Source organism: Aegilops tauschii, chromosome 1 (genome assembly GCF_002575655.3).
Source record: "Aegilops tauschii subsp. strangulata cultivar AL8/78 chromosome 1, Aet v6.0, whole genome shotgun sequence".
NCBI lineage: Eukaryota > Viridiplantae > Streptophyta > Magnoliopsida > Poales > Poaceae > Aegilops > Aegilops tauschii.
The window spans coordinates 244,924,634-244,934,059 of record NC_053035.3 but is presented as its reverse complement, the minus strand read 5'-3'; the positions used below and the strand labels follow the sequence as shown (position 1 = coordinate 244,934,059).

Genomic DNA, 9,426 nt, shown 5'->3' with positions numbered 1-9,426 from the left:
GTAATAACGAAGGAACGGATGGGTATGTACGGACAGTACAGTGCGTACCCGCGTGGGGGGAATTGCCACCGGAGAAAGAGCCAAAGACGGGATGAATGCCGCACTGTTCATAGTTGATGCTCCACGCACATGTAAACCACAGTGTCATTGACTGATACCTTGAGTCTCCCGTCTCTCGTTTTCCTATTAGCACAGTGACGGCATCGGCAAGCGGATCTTCCCGATTTCTACGTTAACCACGCGCGGTTTGCCGTGAAACGTCCGCAAAGTCACGTCGGAGCCAAAGGCCTCTCGTGGCACCGGTGCATTCCGATGGACATTTTAACATAACCTAGCTTGAAGGTGCGCCCGCGCCCTACCACTTGTGTAGTTGTAGACGAGTCGATCGACCAGCGGGCTGCCCCTTTCTCCTTTTCGCGATCACCATCCTATGAGCTGCTCGCGCCAACCCGATCGAGAAGATTAGGTCTCAAATGGTTGGTTTGGCCATGCCCAATCAATCGCTTTGCACTTGATTTTTTTGCTGTACCACCGTACATGAAAGTGAGTGACCCGCGGCCAGCACCGACAGTCTCCTCTTCTTTTCAGCGTGTTCAGTACACCAAAAAAAAAAACCGCAGATTATTAGGGCAATCAGCGAAAAAGGCAGAAAAACTAGCGTGTTTTATTAAAGGGCAAAAGTCAAAGCGGGCTCGTGGCTTTCCTAAAGGCGGAAAAGAGTGTCAAGACACCCAACGCGTGAGTCACCACTGCTTGCACTGCATTGCATGGCTGTCTTCTCGCAGACCATTTTTTGTTTATACTATTATGCAGGGGGGGGAATATCGGGCTCAGCCGACCGACACTGCAAACAAAAACTGTAGTAGGAGTACTGTGCTTCCATTCCGTCCATGCATGACCGGAGGTGGAGGCAGAGGATCCGATGCCATGGCGGCGTGCCCGGTCGTGGAGGAGTGCACATGCCATGCGCTGCGCATAGGGCCGGGCACCATACCATGCGCGTGCACGTTGGATGCGGCGATGGATGGGGCTGGGGCCACTCGCCAGCGTCGGACGAAGAGATCGAGGAAGATTGCCGTGGACTTGGCCCTCGCTACCGGCCGCCGGAGGAAGATGCCGGAGTACGTCCAAAAGCCGGCGTGGACAAAAAGAGATAGCTATAGGCTCACATCACACCTCACCTGAAGGACCTGTTGTGTAGTGTACTACTACGTCGTGATCCTTTGTAGGAGTACTAGCTTGTTGCCTTGCATGCAGGCTAGGCTAGGCCACCCGGCTCTGGCTCCATGCGTCCAACTGTCCGAGGAGCGCCGTTGGCTTCTCCACGTTTTCTTTTTTTTGCATCACGGGTTCTCAACAGTTTCGGATGAGCACAAGGTCCGACTGGGTGTTCTTTTGCCGTTGAGGCGGCTGTGGTGTTTTTGTTTCTTGAAATACTCGTGATTTTTTTATGTGCCGCGTCATCCCTCGCAATATGCATATGTTTTTTGGTAAAGGAATGGTTGTATAGTAATTGGCACAAAATCTATAAATAGGGTCTTGAGCAATGTTTGTTGTAATCTACGAGTACGAAAGAGTAACCCGATTATAACTAGGCTAAAATCATGCAAAACCCTAATCAATACATGTGTGTCACGTCCATTGAAATTTTTTAGGCGACTGTTAGGCGCCAGCGCACCGGCCGAAAATTTCGGCCGGTCGGCCCCCAGCCGTAGGATTAGGCCACCTCGAACCGTTAATTTCCCCTAATCATCTTTTCCCCTTCGCATCTGGCTCTGCGTTGACCAGCAACTCCCATCTATGGGGGACTCCGCGCTCGCCGCTGCAGGTGCCCATCCTTGGCTGCCCGTGCATGCCGGCCAACGGCGCAGCCGTGCTGGCCGGCCATCCACGGTAGCAAAAATCAAAGCTGGATGTAGCAAAAAAATTTGTTGGTTCCAGCAAAAAGATGGATCCAGCAAAAAATCAAAGAGACGAGTTGGTAGCAAAAATCAAAGGCAGTGACAACAAGAAATAAGGACAGTGGTAGCAAAAAATTTGGAAGCGGTTTCAGCAAAAGGAGATGGATCCAGCAAAAAAGCAAAAATTAAAAAGACAGTAGTAGCAAAGAACATTTCTATGGTGGTAGCAAAAAAATATATGGTGGTAGCAAAATTTGAAGCTGGTTCCAGCAGAAAACACCCTCAATTACAGATCCTAAAATAAATTACTGACTCCAGCAAAACAAAAAAACACTTGTAGCAAAAATTGCCGCCGATTGTAGCTTCCACTGAGGCCGGTTCCAGCATCTCGTCCGCCCACTTGGTTTGGAGCTTGTACTACAGCGTGGTGGCAGCAGCGGGTGGTCGTCGTCGGCAGCATCAGCACCGGTGCGGTCCGGGGGGGGGGGGGGGGGAGGGGGGTCGCGGAGGAGCAAGGACTCGATGAACCCTCGAGGGCAGAAAAAGAGGGAGTGGGTGCTGCGTGTGGCGCTGGGACTGACGTGCTGCCATGGCGGAGGAGCACTAGCTACTTGACGAGCTGCCATGGCTGGCCGGCACAACTTGTCGCCGGTAGGGGAGAGCAAGCGCCTATAGATGGAGGGAGAGGGGGGAACGGAGCTCGTGGACCAGAGTAGATGTGTTCGTTCACGAGGAAGAAATGAGGGGATCTCATCGGCCCTGAAGAGATAAGGTAAAGGGGATTTGGGTCGTTCGATGCAGGGCCCACCTGCAGACGAGCGTGTGCGTGAGTGAGCGGTGCGAACCGGCGAAAAACTTAGCCGGTCGACCGCGTATAAACGTTTCCCAATTTTTTAATGCTTCCACATATACAATGACATCACACATCATTTTATCCTTTTGTTCGTGTGAAAAATAAACCAGACGTATCATTCATCAAACACACCACTTGGGCATCCAATCAAATCCAACCAAAAACATTTGTAGAAACACCCGCGACGTCTTTCTCACGGGTTTATTAAGACATACGCATAAACATGCGGTTTCATAATTCAGATTCCATGAGACGTGCACGAGTGAAAGCAAAGATCGCACCGTTTGTCTCACGGTTTCACATCAACATCGACAACCCTCTTTCTCACAAGAAGAGAGAAACATGGACAACACTCCAACACGCACCTCACTAACCCCTTTGCTAAACCAGCAAAGAAGCTACCACTTGACATGAGTGATGAGCTATCTCAAAAACAACAAACCAGCAAAGAAGCTGAATTAGTAGTAGGTCTCAAGTAAGTCGCTCACACGTCCACGCTTCTTTCACAGAAGTAGAAGAAGAATTGCCGTCGGCAGGTCCACACAGCCCAGCACGGCCCAGAGGGTCAGCGAGATCAGTCTCCTTCCTGCCGGCGCAGCTGTGAAGCTCACGCAATGGCAGCTCCAGATTTTTTATCCGTCGCCATCCTCCCACCTCGCTCTAGCTAAATAAATCTCCATTACCCTTTTCCCCAAATCAATTGACCACCATTTTATAGACTCAGAACCTTCTCTCTCCCACCTCCTCTCTCTCACCCCCCCCCCCCCCTAGTCCCTAAACCCCAAATCAGAGAGAGAGAGAGAGAGAGAGAGCAAAGCAAAGCTGCAGTGCGTGTGTGTGCGAGAGAGAGTTGAGCTGGGTTCCTTTCTCTCACTAGATCTGTCCACTGGTGGTGTGCCCCTGCCTTTGCCCAAAGCCGCCCCTGCCCCGGCCTTCTTGCTTGCTTGCCTGCGGTGTCACCCACTGGCCCCTCCCTCCCTCCCTCCCACTCTCTATGCGTGCTCCGCCCCTGCCTCCATGTGCTGCTCTCGCCGCTCCAACTAACCACCACCCGCACCGCACAGCAATGCCAAAATTGGCGTCACTGGATTCGCGCGCACGGCATTGCAATGCTGCTGCCGATCGAGGCGTGACGGACTAGCCAGCAAGCAAGATTTCGTCTGGTTCTGTTGGGGGGCGGTTGGCTTCTTGGCTGATTCCTCTGGAGCGCACCCGCCGTCGCCGGCATGTTCAAGTCGGCGAGGTGGCGCGGCGCCGGCAAGGCCAAGGCCGTGTTCAAGCTCCAGTTCCACGCCACCCAGGCACGGCACGATCCCCTGCTCGCTCCGGAGGAAGCAGAATTTTTGGTCTTGGTTCTTGGTTTTCGCGTTCGATTTGAGGCGTGACGGACGGAGCGCGCGTGTTTCTGCAGGTGCCGGAGCTGGGGTGGGAGTCCATGACGGTGGTGGTGACGCCGCAGGACGTCGGCCGGCCCACGGCGCGGACGGAGCGCGCGGAGGTCGCCGACGGCGCCTGCCGCTGGCCCGCCCCGATCTTCGAGGCCACCAAGCTCCCCTCCGCCAAGGCGGCCGCCGGCGACAAGATCTACCAGTTCCTCGTCTACGAGACCGTAAGCGGCCCCACATTAACCATCAATCGAAAGCGACCGCGCTCGATTTGTTCTGACACGGCAATGCCGTGCAGGGGTCGGCCAAGGCGGCGTTGCTGGGGGAGGCGACGGTGAACATGGCCGAGTACGCGGAGGCGTTCAAGCCGTCGGCGGTGACGCTCCCCCTCAAGGGCAGCCCCGCGCCCGGCGCGCTGCTGCACGTGAGCACCGATCCCCCCACCTCTTAAAAAGCTTGCGGCGTTTTCCTGTGACCTCTGACGGCGACGCGCTCGCGGTTCCTGATTTTGATGGTTGCTGCTGTTGTTCCGTGTGACAGGTGACCATCCAGCGGGTGGTGGGTGGTGCCGGCGGTGGGTGCGGTGACGACGGGAGGTAGGTCGCCTTGCGTCGCGTTGGTTGGAGATTAGTTTAGACACATCCGCTGCATTCTGGTTTGAGCTTTAAGAGATCATCTCATCTCATCTCACATCAACCAGATTCACTTACACATTGCTGCTATCTGCATTGTGCCTGTGTCGTTGCAACCGGATTCATTTAGGAACCGGTGCCTGCTGCATTTCGGTGTGTGCCTTAGGCATGGTGCATTTGCTTTGATTCAGGCGTTGATTGTGTAATTGGTTACTGATTCTTGCTCTTCGCGGCGACAGTGAGAACGGCGACACAGCAAAGTCTTCGCCGCGGAGGACGCTGCAGAGCCAGCTGAGCCGGTGCGAGGACGAGGAAGCCGAGAAGGCGAGGTCGCTTGCTGCCGATTCGATGAGCCCTGTGCATGTAAGTAACCAGTGATGGTTAGTGGGGAGGAGTCCTCGAGAGCTTTCCCTATTTGGTCCATCATCATTGCATTGCTTTGTTTCATTTCTGTTGATGGCCAAGAAAGAGAGCTTTTGGCATGCTAAGCATATTGCAAAGAAAAAGGGAAGCTACTTTTCTCTAGTTGATAATTTCGGGGGTCACATTTGCTGCGTGGAACTTTTTGTTTGAGATCTGAATTTCTCATTCCTGTAGTGAAGGGGGAGAATTTAGAACTGAACAGTGCATGTACTATGTCATCTTTCCGTATGTTCATCAGATAGTAACTGATAGCTTTCTTGTACAGGATGGATTGGTGATCAGCAAACCACCAGGGATGAGGTTTCCCTTGAGAAGAAATATGCCGGCATCTGTTGAGCCGGCCGGCCACCTCCACAACGCCAATGGCTTTGACGCCGTTTCGTTGTCGGGTTCAGATGGGAGCTCAGGAAGATTCACTCCCAAAACTAGTGCGAACATGCATAGCACATTTCTTCAGGATGCGACCAATGTCCTCTCGCCTTTTGCCAACAACGCCACATCGAGAAACCCATTGAGCTCTGGTGACTGGTCAGGAAGCTCAGCTCCTGATGCTAGCACCGATGGGTCGACGAGCAACTCGGGTGAGACGGGGTTGAGAGGTGCAGAGGATGATGTAGAGAAGCTGAGAAGTGAGATAGGGACTTTGACAAGAAAACTGGATGTCTCAGACATGGAGTTGCAGACACTCAGAAAGCAAATTGTTAAAGAGAGTAGGCGAGGGCAAGATCTTTCCAAGGAAATGAGTAGCTTGAGGGATGAGAGGGACGCACTCCGAAGAGAATGTGAAGGCCTTAGAGGAATGAGGAAGACGATCCATGATGCAAATGGATCAGGTAAACGGTTGTCAGATGGGGAAGATCCCTGGTCTCAGGTTGAGGAGCTGAAGCAAGAGCTGGGCCATGAGAAGAATTTAAATGCAGATCTACGTGTACAGCTACAGAAAATGCAGGAGTCCAACTCTGAGCTGCTTCTGGCTGTGAAGGATCTTGATGAAATGCTCGAGCAGAAGAATAGAGATATGTCCATTTTGCAAGAAGAAACAGTAGAGGATCCCCAGGAGGCAGAATATGAGCATGCACTGTCAAATGTGCACAGTGCTGGACACAAGATGGACATGTCTGAAACAAGCTCGTACCAAGAGAAAGAAGACGAGCTTATGTTGGATGCATTGGTGAAGAAGAGTGATGGCGTCGCTAGTTCTGAACTACAAGAGAAGATTCTTGAACTGAGTGATGAAATCGAGCTGTACAAGAAAGACCGTGAGGATCTTGAGATGCAAATGGAGCAGCTTGCACTTGATTATGAGATTCTGAAGCAAGAGAACCATGACATCTCTTCAAGGCTGGAACAAACACAACTGAGAGAGCAGCTAAGGATGCAGTACGAGTGTTCAGCACATTTATCTATAATAAGTGATCTTGAGGCCAATGTCGAGAACCTGGAGAATGAACTCCAGGAACAATCTCAAAGATTAGAGGCTGATATAGCAGAAGTACTGGCTGCAAAGGTTGAGCAAGAGCAGAGGGCCATAAAGGCCGAGGAGTCTCTGAGGAAGGCACGGTGGAACAATGCTACCACTGCCGAACGACTTCAGGAGGAATTCAAGAGTTTATCTTCACAAGTATCTTCTGCTTTCAGTGCCAATGAACGGCTGCTTGTGCAAGCAAGAAAAGAGGCAGCAGAACTACAGTTGCAGAAGAGCCAGTTGGAAGAATTACTGCAGAAGGCCCACGAAGATGCCGCATCAGTCCAAGAACAACACCGGGTGAAGATTCAGCAGTTACTTACCCTAGTGGATTTCAAGTCAAACGAGATAGATAGGCTGGTGGTGGAGCTCAAGAGCAAGAGCGACGAGTTCGAGAACCAGAAGAGAAGTGATGAGTCAAAGTTAAATGATCTATCAGAAGAAATTGAACAGCTCAAAGCCAAGATTGACAAGCTATCAGATGAGAGAGACAAACTCGTGGAAAGGAATGAGCAGAAAGACATGGAATTGGCTGCAAATGGTGAAAAGGACATGGTCTTGCAAGACAAAACTGCTGAAATTACTTTGCTCAATAAAGAGCTTGCATTGCTCAAGGACCAAATGCAGACATATTTGGAGGAGCTAAACACTCTGAAACGCTCCAAGAGTGAAAGGGATGAGACAATAGGGAAGCTACAAATAACTATTGGATCGTTGAAACTCCAGTACGACAATATGAAGAACTCGTTGTCCACAAAGGAGGCTGAGAAAAGCAACCTTGCTTCTCAGGTGCTGAAGCTGAGAAGAGCCCTTGAAAGCAGGGAAGGTGCCAAGGAAAATGGTGTCACTTCAGATACAACGGTAAGTATCGAAAACCAGATATATTTGTAGCAAAACAGTAATATTCTATGATTAGTTTACTTTCTGTACTTATTTTTCATGCTAGCTTTCTCTCATATGCGTAACAAAGAAGGCATATGTAAATAGATAGATCAACAACTGAAAACTTTCCACAAACAACCAACAAAAACTCATCCTGAACAAAGAAAATCATAGAATATTTCCACAAGAACTCTCATTTAAACCAGTAGGTGTACCTTCCCTTTTGTATTCAAGTCAGCATGCTGGACAGTGCACACACTCTTAAAACCCATGAGTTTGTGGGTTGTCAACACAAATAAGTAGGTGTCACTGTGTAGAGATTTTCCATTATTACGTGTTTTTTGCACATGGGAAGATAAATCTGGCTCTAGCTACTTATATCCACTATTATGCTGTACAACCTGCTTCCTAGAGGAGAGGGGCAGCTTTGAATGGAGGTCCCCACCAGTGAGGATATGATATTTCAGTGCTTGGAGCTGTTGGGCCTTTTCATAGCAATGCTCATGCTGCAATCATACACTTTGGTGCCTCGAAAGTGACACACCATGTTATGCTTTGCAGGATAATCAGCACACTAATTCGAAGCGCATCAAGCACGACACCGTCAGCACTGTGAGCGGTGACGCCACGCCAAGCGCCAACGGACACAGCAATGGCCACGACACGAGGTTATCATCTTGAATTAAATTACCGCATTCGGTCTTCTTAGCTTTAAATCCAGTTATACATATAGGAGCAAATGTGACTGACATACTCTGCTGTTGTTGATTTTCTCGCTGCCAGGGGTGCTGCTGAGCAGTCCTCAAAGGAGCTGGAGTCTCTGAAGGAGATGAACAAGGCGATGCAGCAAGAGCTGAACGAGCTGCACGAGCGGTATTCGGAGATAAGCCTCAAGTTCGCGGAGGTGGAAGGTGAGAGGCAGCAGCTGGTGATGACGGTGCGGACGCTGAAGAACTCGCTGAGATGATCGATCCATGGCTGCTGCCTGCTCAGTGCTCACTCACCCACATGTAGCTTCAGGATTAGGTGATGATACCCGCCCTCCCCAAAGGAGGGTTTTGTATAGGCGAGCAGCTGGATGGTGAGTTGTATGGAGCATCATCATCCGGAGACTTGCAGAGGCCAGGCAAGTGCCCTGGTAGCAGGGCCCTCTGGCCTGTCACAATACACAGCATGTAGATCCGTTCCCCCACACAATAATGTTTCTGTGTTTTTTCCTCTTCGGCATTGATGTGTGCAGGATGTGTCAGTTGTTGTGCGTGCCTCTAGAGAGAGCCCAGTGTGTGTGTGTGTGTATGTGTTGTATAATTCTCCTGATGTTTGGCTGTGCTGGAAGAAAGAAAAGTGAGAGATAAAAGAAATGAAGGGACAATTTGAACCTTTTCTTCTGAAGCAACTAACGATTTGAACTTGGACTCGCAGCCTATCGATGTTCCTGTCTATCTGGCCGAAGTTACACGGAAATTTCGTATCACCCCTGGGTCGCTCGTCAGGGCGGCTTTCTCGGTGATCTCCCGGCGCCACCGCCTCCCAGTGCTCCTCCCGCCGTGGCCGCAGGCGACCGCTGCCGCGGCTGCGACAGGCCCTGCTTCCTTGGCTCTCCCTATCTCCGTCCAGGCGTCTCGGCAGATCACCACGGTTGTCTGCGGCCGCCCGGCGCAGCGTCTCCCTGCGCTCTTGCGTCCCATCTTCGGTCATCCCAGGTGCCAGTTTTTTTAAAGAGAGAACTAGGACATATGCCCGTTCGTTGCAATGGGAAAAATAAATTGGCTAGCATTATGGTCAATGTCGCTACACCAAAATGCCTACCAGTAACACGACATTCGAACACTGACAGGCGGCAGAGAGTCGCCAATGTTTAGAAAGAAAAAGGTAATCCTCCCAC

At 51.0% G+C, this 9,426-nt stretch overlaps 1 protein-coding gene across 2 annotated transcripts; it reads left to right on the top strand.

The window, feature by feature from the left end:
- Window positions 1-3,296: 3,296 nt before the first annotated feature.
- Window positions 3,297-8,921, top strand: LOC109739359 (uncharacterized). 2 transcript variants are annotated; one of them, XM_020298453.3, is made up of 8 exons: window positions 3,297-4,055; window positions 4,166-4,363; window positions 4,438-4,563; window positions 4,680-4,735; window positions 5,011-5,134; window positions 5,460-7,520; window positions 8,103-8,209; window positions 8,325-8,921. In XM_020298453.3, exons 1-8 carry the CDS (start codon window positions 3,981-3,983, stop codon window positions 8,506-8,508), a joined length of 2,931 nt encoding a protein of 976 aa, XP_020154042.1. In that variant the 5' UTR covers window positions 3,297-3,980; the 3' UTR covers window positions 8,509-8,921. The 2 variants fall into 2 exon arrangements, with proteins under 2 accessions (XP_020154042.1, XP_073368033.1); XM_073511932.1 differs by lacking the exons at window positions 3,297-4,055; window positions 4,166-4,363; window positions 4,438-4,563; window positions 4,680-4,735 and adding an exon at window positions 4,761-4,924.
- Window positions 8,922-9,426: the final 505 nt, after the last annotated feature.

What these genes read in the sequence shown, in the direction of transcription:
- LOC109739359 (XM_020298453.3), top strand. Translation starts at nt 3,981, where the DNA reads ATGTTCAAGTCGGCGAGGTGGCGCGGCGCCGGCAAGGCCAAGGCCGTG. An exon ending in TCCAGTTCCACGCCACCCAG is followed by an intron (nt 4,056 to 4,165) that starts GCACGGCACGAT and finishes GTGTTTCTGCAG; the next exon opens with GTGCCGGAGCTGGGGTGGGA. An exon ending in GTGTCACTTCAGATACAACG is followed by an intron (nt 7,521 to 8,102) that starts GTAAGTATCGAA and finishes TATGCTTTGCAG; the next exon opens with GATAATCAGCACACTAATTC.